This window comes from Pteropus vampyrus, unplaced genomic scaffold (assembly GCF_000151845.1).
Source record: "Pteropus vampyrus isolate Shadow unplaced genomic scaffold, Pvam_2.0 Scaffold15, whole genome shotgun sequence".
NCBI classification, from domain to species: domain Eukaryota; kingdom Metazoa; phylum Chordata; class Mammalia; order Chiroptera; family Pteropodidae; genus Pteropus; species Pteropus vampyrus.
The window spans coordinates 13121198-13140953 of record NW_011888796.1 but is presented as its reverse complement, the minus strand read 5'-3'; the positions used below and the strand labels follow the sequence as shown (position 1 = coordinate 13140953).

Sequence of the window (19756 nt, the reverse complement as noted above, 5' to 3'; positions counted from 1 at the left end):
GCAGACTGGCCCTAAGAAATCAGATAATTAGAGTAAGCAAAAGTGATGAGGGCTTGATTTGAGGTAGCATCAGTGGAGTTGGGCCAAAGTGTGGGATTTGAGAGAGGCATGAGATACAGAACAGCAGAAATCAATTATCTACTGAATGCTATGATTGAATGTGAGAGGGAGTAAAAGACGACGCCCATTTTCAGGATTCAGAGACGCTTGTGGCTGGTGGTGACATCTGTGAGTATCATATAGTATTATAGTTGTATGTTTACCCGTGCATCACTCCAACTAGTGTGAAACAGACCTTGCTAAAAGTCTTTGTATGAGCAGTGTTAGAAGAGTTAGAACTATTATATAGAAGACTTACAATAAATGAATAAATGAGTGAATGAATGCACTGAAATACTAAAGAGTAATTCTACGATCCAGTGAGGGGTAGAACCGAGAGTAAAAATTCTACATATACTATTCTCTAAATGCTGTATCAAGAAGGCGAGGAAAACAGGAGAACGCTGCCTTCTCAGCTGCTTTCTGCCCATTGTACAAGCAGGAAGCTGACAATAAAGTTTATTTGAGCGTCGACGTGCCCCGACGTGGCCCCTCCTCCCCAGCCAAAGCCGCGATTGGTGAGAATTCGAGGGCGGCCGTCTTTCCTAGGCCACTATTGGTGGAGGCTGCCGTCATTTCGGAGCGCCCAGGCGCCTGGCCGCCCTCTCGCCGCGTCGCCGGTCCCTGAGCCGCCCGCACCTCCTCGCCTCTCCTCTCCCGGCCGAAGCCCGGGGGACCGGAGCGAGAAGCGGGGACTATGTTCCGACGCAAGCTGACGGCCCTCGACTACCACAACCCTGCCGGCTTCAACTATAAAGGTGAGGCGGGAGCCCCGAGCCAGCCGCGCGCCAGGCACCCCGCTGGCGGCCACTCTTAGCGCTCCAACTCAGGCTCACTATCCCGACCCTCCGCGGCCTTGTGTACCCCAGGGGTCCCCGGACCGCTCTCCGCTCGGCCGCCTAGCACCTCTGCTTTCCGCCGCCCCTCACTTCCCCGGCCACTCCGGGCCGTCGGAGCCCTCACCCAAGCCTGCCTCGGCATCGCCACTTTCTGCACTTGTGAACTCCAGACATCCACTCTCCACCCCACCCCCAGCATATTAGAGGGAAAATACTCGCTTTTTAACTTAGCCCTTCAATTCCATGGTTTCTCGAGTAATTGGGCACTACCTTGGGCACCTGCTCTGAGCTAGCTCAGAGCTGGAATCCGGGGAATATGCTGAGTAATATGAAGACTAGTTTACTGGGTGAGGGTAGGGGTAGTGGGGGGCGGTCAGAACCCATCCAGCAATTTCAGATCAAGACCATACGTAATGAAGCTCCGGACCAACATTGTTGGAGTAAGCGATATAGTAACGGGTATAAATTATGTTGGGTGGGTGGTACAAAAGAGTTGATAGTAGATGAGCGGGGTAGTTGAACTGTAAATAGGAAGCTATTTGGAATTTTACAGCATTGAAGTTTTTAAAAGTATTAACATTGCTACCCACTGTTACTTAACTACTGTATAATTACTGCTTATTTTCTTCCAAAATTCTTAGCGTGTGGTAGAGTAAATAAGTTTGAAAGTGATCAGGTACAGCTTGGGATACTCAGATCATTGTATATAGTTCCCAAGACTTCATAATGGTAGCTTGAATTTGAAATTCAAGCTTAAATTTTGAAACAAAATAATTTCTAAGCAGGATAAGTGTTATTATTTACCCCCATTTTGTAACACAAGAATCAAGCACAGAAAATTTATACAACTACTAGGTGTCTGGAACCAGAATTAGAATTTAGGCCAGGATATGAACAGAACATTTTAAATCTTTTTAATCCAAAGTCTGTACTTTCAAATCCTACTTCCAACAGCTCAATTAATTTTATTATTTTGGAGTTTAAAAAAATTTCATAAGACTATTTGTGGCGAAAGAAGTGTTTTATCTAGTGCTTCTGATGATTTATGTGGTATTTTTGTTGCAGATGAAACAGAGTTTAGAAACTTTATTGTTTGGCTTGAAGACCAGAAAATCAGACACTACAAGATTGAAGACAGAGGTAATTTAAGAAACATCCACAGCAGTGACTGGCCCAAGTTCTTTGAAAAGGTAACGAATTAGAAAGTAAATTTAAAGTACAGAGAGCTTTTCTAAAAATTATACAAAGACAAACAAGCTTACAATTACTTTTTTCTTTCAAAATAAAATAATGATCAGTATTAGAAGAGCTAGATTTCAGGATTTAACTTCCTTTTGTTTTTTAGAGTAAATTATATTCTCTCTTCCTATCAAGCTTTCAGTGTTACATAGAAATAATTTTGTCCGGGAGCATTGTGAGGTTTCATAAGTAGTGACATGTATTTTTTAAATGGCAAATGGCCCAAACAAGAATTTTTACATTTGACTAAAAACGTATCAGTAATGCACTTATATTAAGATATTATTGATATGCTTGAAAACTAAGATTATGTCTTATTTATGCTTATATTGAACATATATGTGTTTCTTGTATACAATAGAAATAATCCTAAAAAGCCTTTTATGTGTATCTTAATTTTTTGGCTAGCATAATTTTTACATTGGCTTAGTTGAATTTTAATACTACTTGTGCAGAGAAAGAATTTTTTTTCTAATTAGAATAAAAAATCACATTTTACAGTAGCATTACTTAAACATTTTTATTGGTTATATTTGATAAGTAAGATATTTTCTTTTAAAAATATGAAAAAGACTAAATATTTCATTTGCTTGAGGAAAGTGATTAGTACCTTTCTCTTAAGAAGCAGAATTTTATGAATTAGGGGATTGTGTAAGTTACACACTAGCTCTATGACTATGGGAAAATTTATGAACCTTTCTATGTCTCAATGTTCTCATCAATAAATAGGGATAACAGTGATACCAGTCTCATAGGGATGGTGTGTGTTGCTAATCAGTGATATACCTATGTTATCTACCTGTTCACAAAAGAGGCGCCTGGCCCACAGCAAATGCTATATGCTTTTTTACTTCCACTTCCTCTACTGCTATTATTGCTGCTACTGGATTATTTTCCTTTGCTCTTAAAAGGTATTTTTTAAAATTTTGATAGGCTTTTTAAAATTTTGAAATATATTATTAGGATTTTATATCTGTCCATATCACATCTTATGGCCCATTCATATGTACAAAATTACCCAAAGTTCTACATGGTATTTGAAGAATATAGTAGTTCCATCTTATCTGCAGTTTTACTTTTTGAGGTTACATTGTCAGTTACATTGTCAACAACTGTCCAAAAATATTAAATGGAAAATTCCAGAAACAATTCATTAGTTTTAAATTGCTCACTGTTATAAGTATCATAGTGAAATCTCAAGATGTCCAGCCGCGTCCTGCCCCAGAGGTGAATCATCTCTGTCCAGCATATCTATACTGTATACACCACCTACCTGTGTATACAGTCACTTATTAGCCATCTCTGTTATCAGATCAACTGTCATAGTATCACAGTGCTTCAAGTAACCCTTACTGACAGAAGGTCAGTGGTAGCCTAAGTTTTATCACACAATGGCCACATCATTCATCTCACTTCATCTCACATCATCACGATAAGGGTGAGTGTAGTATAAAATTTTGAGAAAGACCACATTCACATAACCTTTATTACAGTAGTATGTTAGTATAATTGTCCTATTAGTTGTTAATCTTACTGTACTTAATTGATAAATTTAACTCCATCATAGGTATGTACATATAGGGAAAAAGATGTAGTGTACGTAGGGTTTGGTACTACCTGAGGTTTCAGGCACCCACTGAGGGTCTTGGAATGTATCCTCCATGGATAATGGAGTACTATATAAATATTTTTCTGATGAAGAACACCCAGAAGTGACAGTAAAGTAGGATAACGAAGATAAGTATTGCTTATAGCATATTTAGAACTTCTTATAGCTTATATTGCTTATAGCATATTTAGAACTTCTTTCAGAATTACTTTTAGATCACGAGACATCTTTTGAATATCCTCAATATTGACAATTTTTTATATTTTGAAGTTGGATTTACTTTTTAGATCATGACCAAATCTTTTGAATAAGGTTTTTTTTTGTTTTTTTTTTTTTGTTTTTTTTTAAAGCAGGGCGATAATTTTTTTGGTTAGAAAATGGATTATGGTTAAAAAGTGCCAATTAATTATCCTCAAAAGGATTTCCAAAAGAGAGTTCCAAAAGTTGTGAGTAATAGCATTGTTGCTGGGATTGAAGTATAGTACTAATTTTAGATATACAGCTTCTTACATTAAAAATGCTTGGTTACATTGTATATGTATACATTACATGGCTTACTCTCTTCAGTGGCATTTCCATATGAAAGCTAAGGTTTAGATAATAATTGGTTTATTTTTATATCCTCCTCTTTAGAGTCTTTTTAAAATTTATTTGGCCTGTGTGTATTGAGACCCGGAATCAGAAAGTTTAGATTCAGGTCCCAGTTTTAAGTTGTATAACCGTTGGCAAGTGTTAACCTCTCTAGGCCTGAATTTTCTCATCTATAAAATGGGGAAGTTGTTCTAGATCAGTGATGCCCTGCCTGTAATCTGGAAAAGAAAAATTTCAAAAAGCATGATAGAAATACTTAAGATGATACACTTAAATATTGCCTTCCTTTGGGTTATATAATTACATTCAAATTTTAGTAATATAAATATTATAAGAAATTCTTTGAGATCCAAGCTAGGGTATCTTTTAGCTCTACCATTTTTTGATTCTGTGACTTTTTTTTTTTTCCCTCACAGTATCTCAGAGATGTTAATTGTCCTTTCAAGATTCAAGATCGACAAGAAGCAATTGACTGGCTTCTTGGTTTAGCTGTTAGACTTGAATATGGAGATAATGGTATGTTTTGTGGGGAATGTGTGTTTTAAAGAGAGAAGAAAGGTGGGAAAGAAGGAGTGTTAGAATGTAGGGAACTTACCAGTTTGTGTTTCTTTGTCTTACGTTGTTTTTTACTTTTGGTTCATTTCAAGTTTTATATATCCTCATGTCCCTTTTCAGCATCTATTTAAAATCTTAACTTTTTTCATGACCATTCTCCTGTGTCTAGCACTCACCCTCCAACTCCCAAATTGTCTGGGAAAGAATTTTCTAAAATTGGAGTCTCTTTATTATCATAAGAAGTTAAAAGCACTGTCTTTCATTGGTATTTTTATTTATTTTTTTAGAATTTGGAAATGATATCTTCTGGAGAAGGCTAATTGAATGGCTTCTCACAAAGTAATGTTACTTTGGTCAGTTTGCCATCTTTCAAACTCTGCACCTTAGCCTTTCAAGTTAAATTGTTGTTAGTATCCCTGGATTGATGGTATTTCAGAATGTTGGTTGCAGTAGGTAACTTCACAGGAGACTGATAAATATGTCTAATGCCAATATACACTATAAGGTAAAAGTTTTGCAATAAACTCATGTTTCCTCTCATTAGACTATTTCTTTTGGAAAGGCCTACCAACATCTAAATGCTAGATATTATCTTAACCTGCATTCTCTGTGTTTTATGGTGTTCTCTTTTATGGGATGGTCAGTTCCAGTTCTCTTAATCATTTGCTTATGACATCTTTGACATCTTTGACTTCTCCCTTTTTCTCCCATCCTGTCCCCATCCTATCTTTTTCCTTGTCTATCATATCTTTTCTTTCCCAATTTCACTACTAACGCCCTGATTCAGTCCCTTGTCACTTTCTGCTTAGAGTATTGTAATATCTTTCATACTAGTCTCTTATTAGCATCACTCTCTATTCTCATCTGCATGGCCCATCAAGCTAACTTTTTGAAACATAAAGGTGTTTTAGAATGCTATGTGCTTTACAGTGCTATACTTTGTTTCCAGAAAATACCTCCATATCTCCAGACTCCTTAGCCTAGTATTCAAGGCCTTTGATAACTGATGTCCAACCAGTATTCACATCCTTGATATCCCAGCCAAACTAGAATAACGCTGGTTCCTATTTACATCTCTTCTTTTTTCTTCCCTCAGTTTCTTGGCTTGCGTTTTTCCTTTTGCTAATATGCCGTTTCAGTCTATCTCTACACATGTAAACCCTGCCTGTCCTTGTAAGATCCAGCACAAACGCCACCTAGCAGTAGTTTTTCCTTCTGAACTTTTATAGCTTTTACCTCTACAACTTTTGAGTCACTTATTACTTTCCATTTTGCTTATATGTGTTATTTTCACCACTAAATTATAAGCTTATACTCAGTTTTGTTTCCTTCATGGTACCTCTGTTAGTTTCTTATTGCTGCTGTAACAAATTACTACAAACTTAGTGATTTAAAACAACTTATCGTATAGTTTTGGAAGTCTGTCTTACTGGACTTAAAAGCCAAGTTGTTGGCAAGGCTGGTTCTTTTTGGAAGTTCTAGGTGAAGATCAATCTCTTTGTCTTGTCTACCTTCTGGAGGTTGCCTGCATTCCTTGATTCTGGCCCCTTTATCTTCAAATCTAATAGTATTGTATCTTCCAGTCTCTGTGTGACTGTTTCTGTTGTCACCTCTTTGACTATGATCCCCCTGCCACCCTCTTGCAAGGATGTTGTGATTACATTGGGCCTACCTGGATAATGCAGGATAATCCTCCCCATTTCAAGGTCTTTAATCAACATCTACAAAGTCTCTTTTGCCATGCAAGGTAATATTCATAGGTTACAGGGATTGGGAATATGGACATCTTTTGCGGGGAAGGGTCATGATTCTGTCTGCATAGTACCTCACATACTTCCTTGCATATAATAGGCAAGCTTATCAGCTTTAATAAACATTTGGCAAATGCAGAATGAGAATGTTCACATATTGTGATATGGAGCATCAGTCAGCTTCAGACTCAAATTTCGGAAGCCTTATGGCAGAAACCTTAAGCTCTCAGACTTTTTTTTTAAACTTTGAATTTTAATTTTAAAAGAAAATACTTGGGATTTTCTTCCTTTAGAAAATAAATGTAATCATACGCCTTTGTAGCATTAGTTGATTTTTAGAACTTTTAGCAAAGTCTTTATCTATTCTGGTTTGAATTGGTAACCTCTGTTAGTTAATTTGCAACAACGTGTTCTCTAGCTTTTTGAAAGTGTTTTTCAGCTATTCCCAAATAAAATTGTAATCACATCTCAATTTACTTTCGTTTTACCTTTATTTATTCCATTTGTCCCGTTTGTATAATACTTCAGCTTAGGTTCCCTAGGTACCAAGAACGGTGGGTATCTATGATCACATATCCCTACAGTTGAGTATAACTCTTAGGTACAATTATATCTCAGTAATAGCTGATATTTTTTAAAGTAATTTTTTTGATATTGAAAATTATAGTTGAATATTTGAAATTTTAACTGAATTATAGTTGAAAGGTAAATAATATCAAAAGTATATTAAAAGTTTAAATTAGAAAACAAGTTTTTATGTAATCTTAAAATTCAGAATTGCAAGAAAGGACTTTTTGGGAAAAGGGCTAAAGTAGTAATACTACCCCTATCAGTAGAAGGTGCTGTTCTTTTGTAGTTCTACATTGAAACGTTGCATTCTTACTGACTTAAGTTATTTAAAATTTTTATTATTTGATGAAACCATTGTGAATTTATATTGTGCTTTAATTTTTAAAGCCTTTTGTAGCTTGTCAGTTAAGGTGATTAAAATCTGACTTAAATTTTTTTCCTTTAACTTTAATGACATAATTTCAGATTTCCAGAAAAGTTGCAGGAATAGTACAAAGAATTTTTACATAGCCAGATTCTGCAAATATTAACATTTTAATTCATATGCCTTATCTTTCTCTATGTAAATAACAATATAATATTTTTCTAAACCATTTGATATTAACTTGTAGTTGATTCTCTTTTATCCTTAAGTACTTTAATGCACATTTCCTAAGTGTACGGGACCACAATATTATCAGAATCAGTTAACTTTGATTCAACTCTTATCTGTAATTTGTATTTTACCAATGATGTTCTTTGTAGCACACACACACAAAAGTCCTTGATCATGTGTTGCATTCAGTTTTTATGTCTCTTGAGTATCCTATAAACTGGGAAATTTTCTCAGTCTTCTTTATTTGTGCTTCATGGTACTGACATTTATTTTGTAGAATATTCCTCAATTTGGGTTTCTCTAGTGTTTCCTCATGATTAGATTCAGAGTTTGTATTTCTGTTAAGAATAACACGGAAATGATGTGTGTTAAGTGCATCATACCAGGAGGCATGTGTTGTTAGCAATATTTCCGTTTACTGGTAATGTTACTTTGATCACTTGCTTAAGATTTCTCTACTCTAAAGTTACAATTTCCCCTTCTGATAAAATATGTATACTGTTAGGAGATACTTTGAAATGATGTCAGTATGCTTTTGCTCCTCAAACTTTCCCCCTAGCTTTGCATCCATTTGATGATTCTCCGATGAGTCAGTTATGATGTTGATGATGTTTACTAAAAGGTGTTTTTCTAATTCTGTCATTCTTTCTGATTTATTTGTTGGCTTTCTATCTTAAAGAGGAGCTTTCCCGTTTTTCAGATTTGTTTATTTAAATCAGTGTGGATATGTAGATTCTTATTTTACTCAATGGGTCATAATCTTTTTTTGTTGTTGCGTATTTTGATGTTTTCACTATAATAGATTTTGCCAGTGGGAGCTCCATTAGGATAACTCCTGTCAGACATAATAAATTTTAAATTTTATTTTTCCTCTTATTTTATAAGCAAATCATATAAATACTGTAGCTAAAGATGGCATTTTGGGCATTGAGTTCGGTGAATTATTAAAGTATTTTTATTTGTACAGTCTTTAAGTATTAAATATTTTTCAAGTAAAAGTTATAAATCTATCTTTGGAATCTTGAATTTCAAGTCTCCATGAAATAAGTTTAGGTTGTGATGGTATATTATTTGAAGTACTGATTTTTTTTATTTTTTTAGAAAGCAAGGTTTTGGATTCTGTATATGGCAGTCAAAAGATTTGGGAAGAGACTTTTTAGTGGGCTTGCATTTAATCTGTGTAATTTATACTTACACTCCTTCCTTTCTTCTACTCCTACCAAATTTCAGAGGAAGTTGTAAAAGCACTCTCTCCTAACGTTTAGATTGTTTGAAATGTGTTACTTTTAAAATGTTGATGTAAAAATATTTGTGTCAGGTATTCAGTAATCATTTTAGCTTAAAAAGCTATAATCACATTGTCTTTTGTGAGTTTTTTTAATAGCAAAAAATAATTTTGATCGGATGAGTTGTCTTATGCTTATAACCGGTTTGGCTCATTAAGTTTGGTAAATAAACAATATTTGTTTTACCTTAAGTTGCAGTTCTATAAATTTTATTTTTGCCTATTTTTACAGCTGAAAAATATAAGGACTTGGTACCTGATAATACTAAAAATGCTGACAAAGCAGCTAAAAATGCAGAGCCATTGATCAATTTGGATGGTAAGTACAGTGGACCCCCTTCTTCACAGTTTTGCTTTCTGTGCTTTAAGTTACCTGTGGTCAACTGCTGTCTGAAAATAGTGAATGGAAAATTCCAGAAATAATTCATTTTAAATTGCACACCATTCTCAGTAGCATGATGATGTTTTGTGCCATCCTACCTGGGCTATGAATTATCCCTTTGTTCAGCGTATCCGTGTTGTCCAGGTTAGTTGCAGTATCGCAGTGCTTGTATTCAGCTAACCCTTATTTTACCTAATGGTCCCAAAATACAAGAGTGGGATGCTAGCAATTCAGATATGCCAAAGAGAGAAGGCGTAAAGTGCTTCTTTTAATTGAAAAGGTATGTGTGTATAGGGAAAAACATAGTATACAAATGATTTGGTACTGTCTTTATTTTAGGCATCCCCTGGGGGTCTTAGGATGCGTCCCTTTTGGGACAAAGGGGATGACTATGTAAATGCATTAAAATGATTGACATTATTGGTATCTTATTTTTTATTTTATTTTTTATTTCCTAGAATGAGGTCTGGGTTTATTTGGTTTTAGTTAATTAAGAATGCTTCATGCAGTCAGCTTTTGTGTGGGTATTTTATTCTTTATGATGTTTTTTTATTGTGTTGCATTGTGCTTTCTCCTTCCTCTTGTAGTTGAATATATAAATGTTAAAATGCTGTTCTTCGAGCTTCTCATAGTAATGTAGAGATTTCCATTTGTATTTAACCATAGTTGGTGCTTGTTTGCCTTCCTGAGTATATAACATTTTTTCTAATCTAATGTGACACTCTGAGAAAGTAAAATTTTTCATTATTTTATGTCCCAGATGTCTTTTAGGAATTCTCCTTTTAAAATTATGAAAATTCTAATTACTTAGATTATAATATGTTAAATATGATATATTGTGACCTATAATTTATGAGTTATGAATTAATAAGCTGCTTGGACACTCGAGAGCTGTTACTTAGAGCTATTCATCGAAGAGATCTATGTATTAATAGCTTTGGAAAGAAATGTTAATTAAAAGTGCTACATAAATGGACCTTGCAGAAAGTTATAGGACAAACCTAATGTGCATTTATTTAGTCATTTATTGGATTGTTCAGTTAGGCCGATTAATCAGAAAACCATTGACACCATCAGTTTACGTAGTTTGCTTTTGTCAACAGTTTAAAAAATTTGTTGTTACTGGACAATTCAAATGTTTTTTGTAAGTTTATATGTTTACATATATATCTAATTGTATGTTTGCAGAGCTGTAAGTTTCCATTTTTTATCTTTTACAGTAAATAATCCTGATTTTAAGGCTGGTGTCATGGCTTTGGCTAACCTTCTTCAGATTCAGCGTCATGATGATTACCTGGTGATGCTTAAGGTCAGCTTCATATTCTTGATTCTTGACTGAATATATTTTTTAAAAGTTCATTTTCAAAAAAATGATATTTAAATTTATGGTTGAGTGTCTAAAATGTGGAGGAACGTGGGACATAAAGGAGATTTCATGATTTCATCTATTTTAGATTATCTAATAACTAATATCAAAGAGTGTTTACTGTGTGCCGACCATTGTGCTTTAAATCATTTTGCAAAGATGGTTTCATTAAATCCAACAATCCTAGAGGTAGGTACTAATATCGTTCTTTTTAATATGTATATGAAGCAATTGAGACTTAAATAATGTCCAAGATAACACGGAAGATGATAGAGCCAGGATTTTAATCTATGTACTCTTACCTTGTGGTCCATTCTTTTTCCTATATCATTAAGGTAGTGGAAAATGCCAAATCAGTAATGGTGAATTTAGTCAAAAATACATACTCCACAATCTCTTTAAGGAATGAATATTCTGTCTTCCAAGTCACCTGTCCTAGGTAGGCCACTCAGTTCAGGGAACCCAGTGGTCTGAAAGAGATCTCTTATCTTTGAGGAAAAATATACTCATACTTCATAAGATTTATGCCAAATAATTATGATAGTACAGTAGGGCTGGGGGGAGGAAAGTTGTGCTTAAGATACCAGACTTGGAAATTATTTTAGAAATAATTATTGATTTTATGAAAAATTAAAAAGCTTTGGACTATGCCTTGTGCATGTAAATTACTTTTAAACTACTTAGTAGTAAATTGATAATTTTCACTCTACCCACAAGAGATTAAGCCAGAATTTTTTCTACTTTTTAGAAGTGTATGTATTAAATGTCAGTTGTAGTAAGGAAAAGACTGTTCTGTTCCTAGATTATTATAATTCTGTATGCTGATTCTGAATGTTAACTTGGATGTTCTCAACTCAGATTGGCTGCCAGGAGACAAAAAGTTATTTTTAGTGAAATTTAGCTCTTTCAAAGGCTTGTTCCTTACTCAGGCAATTATGTAAATTACTTTGGAACATTTCTACAGTATTCATGAGAGCTTTAATCATAAACTGAGGAGAGAGACAATGTTAGCATTTGGGGGGTACTTTTCATTAGACTTTAAAGACCCAATGGGAAAAAGTAAAAGTCAGCTATAACGAAAAGCTTTATAAAATTCTAATCCTAGCTGCAGGATTATTCTTTGAGTTATTTCAAGAAGCATTCAAATAATATGTAACCATATGGAAAACATCTTCATAGGTTTGTCAAGCACAAGAATCAGTATATTAACTGGCAACCAAACTTTACATTTGCAATCACCGTTAAAGATTAGTTTAATCATCTTTTTCAATTGTAGCATTTAGATTTTTATTATTAAAAATATTTTTATAAGTTTTCACTTATTTTTGAGTTGTAACTGTCATTTACTAATTAAAATTCCATTTAAGAAAATCTTATTTTTTGAGTTTGTGCAGGTGTGATCATGCACTTGTGTCTGCCATAATAAAATGACTTGGTGATAAAAAAACAAGATGTTCTATGAAAGATCTAAAATCATTTTACTATAATTAAATGAAAACGAGGACAGTGTGTATGATATGCTACCATGCTACCCATGTGTCAAAGTCTGTGTGTGCATGAGTCCTGGTAAGGATACACAGGATCTGATGATGATTATCTTCTGGAGGGCAATGGCTGAGGCCTGAGTAGGAAGGAGACCTACTTTTTACCATGTATCCTTCTTTATTTAAAATATTTTTTTACCATACACATGAACTATCTATTCAAAAAAGTTTTCAATTGTCGTGAGCATCATTCCACATTATTAAATAGTAAAACAACTTTTATTACAATTGCAGTTTTTAAAATGTTTTAATTTACTGGGGAGTTTGTTAATGAATTAGGTAATTCTAACTTTATCAAACTGGGCATTCTTGATCTTTAGATTCAGAGAAGAAAAGGTGACAAACATGAAAACTAAAACCAGTATTTTTCGGTTTCTTAGGCAATTCGCATTTTGGTCCAGGAGCGCCTGACACAGGATGCAGTTGCTAAAGCAAATCAAACAAAAGAGGTATATATTTTTTAATATAAATTGTAAATTAATTATTAATGAAAGTTTCTTCTGCTGTTGTCATGAGTTTGAACTTTGCGTGTATCTGTATAAGGTATCTATTCTAGGTTAGAACTGCCCAGAGAAAGGATAACTTACTTCAAGGGGATTGAATTTGGTTCCTAATCACACTGTATCTAGTCATTTCTGAGTGAAAAATGAATTCATGTTTATCTCCCTTCATACCTTAGAGAAGCTACCAATAGCACATCCATAGTCTACCAATACAAACCACTGCATGTGACTAGTTGAAGTTTATTTAGAAGAATTTGCCCTTGTGAAAATTATTGGGTTATTTTGACTAATTGCTGGAAAACAGGACACACCTTCTTTAATTTTTTTTTTCTTTGACCTAAATTCCATCATCACTCTTTTGTTTCTTCAGAGAAATCTACTCTCATTTTATCTTTTCTGTTTCATAGCATAAAACATAAGTAACTTGCTTAAGGTCACCTAGTTGACAAGTGGTTGAGCTCAGGCAATCTGATTCAAGAGCCTGTGCCATTTTGTGGTGCTCTATGACATGAGCTGGTTGATCGGCCCATGTGAAGCCAGGTGTAGACTCTTTCAGCTTACAGGTGATTGATGCTGCCATCTTTCAGTCCTGCTTTGTAGGCTGAGAAAACTACACCATAACTATCTTTCCCTTAATAATTCTGGTATATTTTTGGATGAAAGGTACCAGAAATCCAAAATCTCATTGACTTTGGGGCAGTAGAAGAATCCTCAGGGATTAGCAGCAGCAGCTGCAGGTATCTAATAATGCACACTCCTGCTGTGTAGATGTTGCAGTGAATGCTTTTGGCACAGCCACCATCCTGTACTCTGGTCCTCTTTTGCTTCCTTCAGTTCCCCAATGTCATTTGTCCTCTGACCCCATCTTTAGCAAGGCTCAGCAGTGTTAAAAGGTTATTAATGCCAGGGAAGTATAGTCCCCTCTGAAAGACACTCAGTTTCTTTTAAAGTTTCTTATTGGCTTATTAATTATGTATGAATCAGGCCACTGGAAATTGAAATAAAGATCAGCTTATTTCTCCCACACTATAGAACAGACAGTAAATTGTTCTGGCATAATAAAATCATTCAGTCAGTAAAACTATGCCTTTGCCTTTGGTTTAGAAGGCAGCACAAATAAGGGAATAGCCAAATCTCTTTGCTCTTGTATATAAAGTAAAACTTAGTTTTATTTTCAGTGCTCCAAATCTTAGTTTTAGAGTCATCCCCAAAAGATTCCATGCTATAATACAGTAGAGAAATTGTTAAAGTTGAGTGTTCTTATTTGTAACTGTTAAAACTAGCATTTGGGCCTTTGGGCCTGTGGTCATCAGCGGTAGCTGGTCCTTGGTGGTCTGTTGGCAGACAAAGGGAAAAATAGAGACTCTGTACCAGACTGACATAGAAAGCCACCCAGTACAGTAATAGTTTTTAGTTTTGCTCACTGAATTTTCATACCCATTTGTTTCTTCACTTATATGTGTTTATTAGCTATTTTGAAGTAGATGGAGCCTAAGTAGATTTTCCTTAATAGATTAGTCAAAAATTGAGTAGCGACAGCATTTGTAGCATTGAAAGTATAGTGACTTTTTTTTGTACTGGTAATGATTTCATATAATATAATCAGAAAGTCTAGGCTGCCTGTCCTTATTTTAATTTGATAGTTTTTGTGAACTCCCTAGAGTTCATCATGGTCACCATCTTTGGTATATCTAGATGTAGGTACTGACTGGTAGGCGGAAATTTAGATTCCATTTATTTTCTTACACTATTTCAAAGTAATTTTAAAATGAACTATTGAAAGTTAAATTATATGTAATCAGGTAAACATTATGTTCACTGAAAAAAATACGTATATTTTAGATTTGTACAATTTGCCAAGACAGTGTGCTCAAATAAACTTGCTTGAGAAAAGTAAAAGTAGTCTTACTCCATTTGCCCTGTACACTGCAGCAAAAAGCTATTATTTTATATGCCTGGTCTTAAAAAATTGAATGGGTGATGGAACTGAATGTAGTGGGAAGCTAAAGGCCATTCTTTCCTAACTGGTTAGAGTAGGAAAAAACATCAAATACAAACTTAAAGTGAAAATTCTCAGTCCCCTTGCCACTGTGGCTAAAAAGGTTAAAATAACAGAATAGATAACTGCTTTTCAGCCTCAGATGAAAAAAGAGTCTGATACTTGTTTATAGTTTTACTTTGTCCATTTTTTTTAAAGGGCTTGCCTGTTGCTTTAGACAAGCATATTCTTGGTTTTGACACAGGAGGTAAGTGCTTTTGATTAATGCAAACTATTTTTAGAGATTTGGTGAATATTTGGGGGGAATGAGTAAGTAAACTGTTTTAAATGCAAAGTTATTGATTAATGCAGTGTTTCTTATAAAACAGATGCAGTTCTTAATGAAGCTGCTCAAATTCTGCGATTGCTGCACATAGAAGAGCTCAGAGAGCTACAGACAAAAATTAATGAAGCCATAGTAGCTGTTCAGGCAATTATTGCTGATCCAAAGACAGACCACAGACTGGGGAAAGTTGGAAGATGAACATTTTAGGATGTTAGCCGCTCACCTACTTAGTACAGTTGGGAACCATGTATGCTGTGGCATGTGTTTGGGAATCAAACGTCAATTTTCAAGGAAAGGATCCCAGAAAATTGACTATGTTCTAGAGATTTATCATCATTGCTTTTTCTTTAATAAAGTTCAGGAATGTAGATTTTTTTGACTATGTGTAATATTTATGTATAATTCATCTGTTTCCTTTGTGATTAAGGTACATGCCAACCCCCAACTTTGTTTAAGAAAGAATATAGATCCTCAGAAGTCATAGGAAAACTTAAAATATTTTATTGGAGTAATCTAGAAAATTTGAGAACCGATACATCTTTGGTATTTATAAATGTAATTTCTGTGGGTAATTATATAAAGGGACTTAAAGGATCAGAAAATACAAATTGGAACAATCTAGCACCTTTTAATATAAATAGAAATGCACTGACGCAGAGGTAAAAAAAAAAAAATCTTAGAACTTTTGTCGGGAAACTATAAATAAATTCATTCTTTCCCATCAGTTCTGCATAGCTTCTAACTATGTCAAGGTTTATGATCTTTAGGATTGTATTTTTTATACTGGTCACCTGTGCTTTAATTTCTTGGCCAAAAAGAACCCATAGCAAACATCAGATTTAAGGTCTTTACATATTTGGTTCTTAGTTGAATGAATTTGACCTTTTAAATATGGTATAAATGTTTATAAAAAGTTGCTTTAATAAGCAGCAATTAAACTTCTATTACCTTTTTTTTAAACTTGGCAATAACTTGATTTTAAAAATACAGTAGTAAAGATTGAGGTATAAACTTTTCACAAAACCTACTTAGTCTTTTTGCACTGAAATTGTTCATTTTGTATGTCCAGATACTTCTTGTGTGGCCAATTCCTTTTTCACTTCACCTTTGTTTGCAGTCAATGTTCTTTAGGGTCCAGATTTTGATTGTAAACTCCCAAGTCCTTTACGATGTCATACTTACTTTCTGCCTGTGAGGAGAGGGAACAGTGTGTGAATATTTTATGAGTTACAACAGCAAGTCTTTTCAAGGGGAAATAGCTTAATAGGCTGACGTTTTTTGTGTGTGTAACACACACACAAAAAGCTAGGTAGACTGAAGGTAGTAAAAATTGGTCGCCTCCATGTTTTTTGGCCATTAATTTTTCCAGCTCAAAGTGACTCTCACTGGTGATGATGTCAGTGACTGCGGCCAGTATCTGGGCCAAGGGCAGTCAGTTACCAGATATATCCTTCTCTCCCTTGCTGATCCAAAGGAGCAGCCTGAGCACGTTCATTTACCTGTTGGGCAGTAGGGGTAGACCGCAGTTATCCCGTAGAGATGAGATCGTTGCTCTGGAAGATACTCATCAGTAAACTGGCCACTGTCTCTACTTACTGATATAACACCATCCCTGGTAACAGAAATGAATTCATGGGATTTAAGGTTGGATTGAAAAAGTTAAAATAGAGGAAAATCTCTGCCAGCCTTCTAGAATACATTTTTTAAATTCAAAGTGAGTTTTGACTCATTTAGATTCAGAAGATTTGTCTATATCAGTAGTCCTCAGACCAGCATCATCTGGGAACTTGGTAGAAATGAAAATTCTGGGATGGGACTCAGCAATATGTTTTAACAAACCCTCAGGATGATTCTGATGCTGTGCTGAAGTTTGAGAACCACTGGTCCAAATCAGTGGTTCTCAACCCTAGCTGCATGTTGTAATTGCTTGAAGATCTATTAAACTACTGATGCCTGGGCCTCTTGCCAGACCAATTAAATCAGAATAACGAAATAGGGTAAAAGTGCTTAGATATTATATATTTTTAACATTCCCCAGATAACTGGTCTGAATTATAGTATTTTTTATTTTTCCAGGTGGACAACTAATAAGTCCACAACGTCATTTTAAAAATCAGTTTAAATCATATAACTAATATTCCTCATGGTGCCACTTAAGGTAGTGTTTTATTCTCTGAAGATCAGATTTAGATTAACGTGCTTCATTTTTGGGTAATTTATTTATTACCTAATAGCTCTCCCACTTTTAAGCTACATAGGAGTAATACCATTAAATTTCTGAGTGATATAAAAGTATGATTTTAAAAGCAATAACATTTGAATGACATTATCTGCTAATGAAGAGATAATGAAATGAAAACTTCAGTAGAGAGAGCTTAACTACTAAAGTCATTCACTGACATTTGGTAAAACAAGTGGTGTGTCCTCTACAGTAGTTTGCCTTTTCAGGCTTATCTAGATTGAAGCTTACCTCCTCCAGTCTGTGTGGTAGAAGTGATCTGCATAGCTAACAATGCTGAAGGGGTAGTTGAGGTTGTTTTGAATGACATGCCGTCCAGTTCCATCAGGTAGTGCACACTCCAGTTTTTTCGTTCCTTTTAAAGCATCAAAGAGGGAAAAAATGAGGTGATTTCATACCATGGGGGTAGGGGAACTCCTTGCCAAAAATAGTGGCAGGTAGATTCCTTCCTAAAGGAAGGAAAGGTAGAATAGGAAGTAGATATTTTTATTCCCATTGCAGTGACACAAATTCGAAACTAAAATTTCCTGTTCTGTTATCAGTCTTTAGCTCATCTAACAGCATTTTAGTTTTGAATAGAGGTTAAACTCGTACTTTTTTTGGAAAAAAAGATTGCATTTAAAGAAAGTTTCTCCCAAAGTAGGGCATTAGAAATGAACTTTTTTATAATTGATATAATTTCAAGTGTTAGCTCATAAATTATAGATATAACATCTGGATAGATACTTGCCCTTTGTAAGCAATGTATAATAGTCAAGGCTACCTTTAAATAAAATCCTTAAATTTTTTTAAAAGACTATTAGTTTCTAAGTAGTAATAAAAAACTAAAGTGGTAACATGGCTCATATTTTTCAATGTAAAGGAAGCCAATACTGAAAATGTTGCCGCAGCTAAAGAAGTATTTCCAAGTTTCACGTTTCTCATGGAACCCTGCTTTTTAAAAACATAACTGTTGTTTTGGACACCTGGGTTATAATAGTGACCCATGCGCATTATAGTTTCTTTTATTAGATTATAAATTCTTTAAGAATGGCCTTTTCCATATTCTTTAGTATATTAACTAGACATACAGCATCTTTTCAGTCATGCTAATGAAGTCGCACAACAGTGTTAACCTGGGTATTGGGAACCAGAGCTTATTACTGATGCAACCTATCCTGCCACATCACTTTTCAAAGAATGCCCTCAGCATAATAGCATACTGACTGTTAAAGTAACAGATATTTATAAATGTATTACAATACTGGCAAAAAAGAACAACCAGTAACCTCTTCTTCATTTACCTAAGTTTGTCAGTTCCAACAGTGGGTAATATTTCTTTTTTAATTAAAAAGCATGCCAAATGCTCATGTAGGGGAAATGGCACACAGTACGAAAATGAGTTGGACGTAGTACTAGCCCTCAAACTTAACTGCTTGATTCACACGCACAACCCCTAAAACCTATCATAAACATCATTACAAAGTGTTCTTCAAAAGTTTACACACTGAACAAAGGAGTAGATTATGTACTGTACCATTATAAGTTTAAGCCAAAAGATCTAAAAGATGGGATTGGCTTTGTTGTAAAATCTGTTAGAGTGCTGGCACCCGCTGTAATGAAGCATCCTGTGTCTGCATTACATCAGTAGTATTACCTGCATCTGCCCAGCAGAGCAGTTTGGAGAAGGGGTCAAAGGTTAAGCCATTGGGTAGTCCGATGTCTTTATTCACTAGAATTCTTCTGTTTTCTCCATCTAAAGACGACGTTTCAATTTTGGGAGCTTCTCGGTTCCAGTCTGTCCAGTACAAGTTCCTGTGGATACATGAAATGGAATAGAGAGAGATGTACTTTACTCAGTATGTAGAACCCAAATTTCAGAACCATCTTTGACACTTTACTCAATCAAAAACACTTTGCTGAAATTTAAAGCTGAAAGTTTTTTTACTGATTGAAGAAGGGTTTTTTTCTGGAATTTCATTTGGTAGAGTTCCCATTAAATACGGCAAGAGTTTCTCAAGGTATAGAAATCCTCCCTGGTTCTAACAAGTACTGAAACACTGATCGAGTTATATGTTCTGGTTGCTGATCTTAGCAATTATCATGGACAGAGAACATCTACTCTTGACTTTTGCTATAATGAAAGTGAGGCCAGAGAAATGAAACATCAAGTGTGTAAGTTTTACAACCATTTAATGGTTGTAAACCTTACTGTGATTTTAACACCGATTGCCTAATGTGTTGCCGACGGAGACCCACTTCATTCTAGTTTAAGTTACCCAGACA

General features: G+C 34.8%; 2 protein-coding genes across 2 annotated transcripts in view; one reads left to right on the top strand and one right to left on the bottom strand.

Moving 5' to 3' along the window:
* Window positions 1–636: 636 nt before the first annotated feature.
* RTRAF (RNA transcription, translation and transport factor) lies at window positions 637–15622 on the top strand. Its single transcript, XM_011385496.2, has 8 exons — window positions 637–857; window positions 2004–2128; window positions 4794–4893; window positions 9366–9452; window positions 10736–10824; window positions 12806–12874; window positions 15126–15174; window positions 15296–15622. Exons 1-8 carry the CDS (start codon window positions 797–799, stop codon window positions 15448–15450), a joined length of 735 nt encoding a protein of 244 aa, XP_011383798.1. The 5' UTR covers window positions 637–796; the 3' UTR covers window positions 15451–15622.
* A 1121-nt stretch (window positions 15623–16743) lies between these two features.
* The window catches only part of NID2 (nidogen 2), a 56162-nt gene continuing 53149 nt past the window's right edge, over window positions 16744–19756 (bottom strand). Inside the window, exons 17-19 of the mRNA XM_011386413.2 lie at window positions 19128–19285; window positions 17723–17846; window positions 16744–16864 (exon numbers count right to left, since the gene is read on the bottom strand). Of these exons, the coding sequence (XP_011384715.1) occupies window positions 16744–16864; window positions 17723–17846; window positions 19128–19285 (403 nt within the window). The remainder of the gene's footprint in view (window positions 16865–17722; window positions 17847–19127; window positions 19286–19756) is intronic.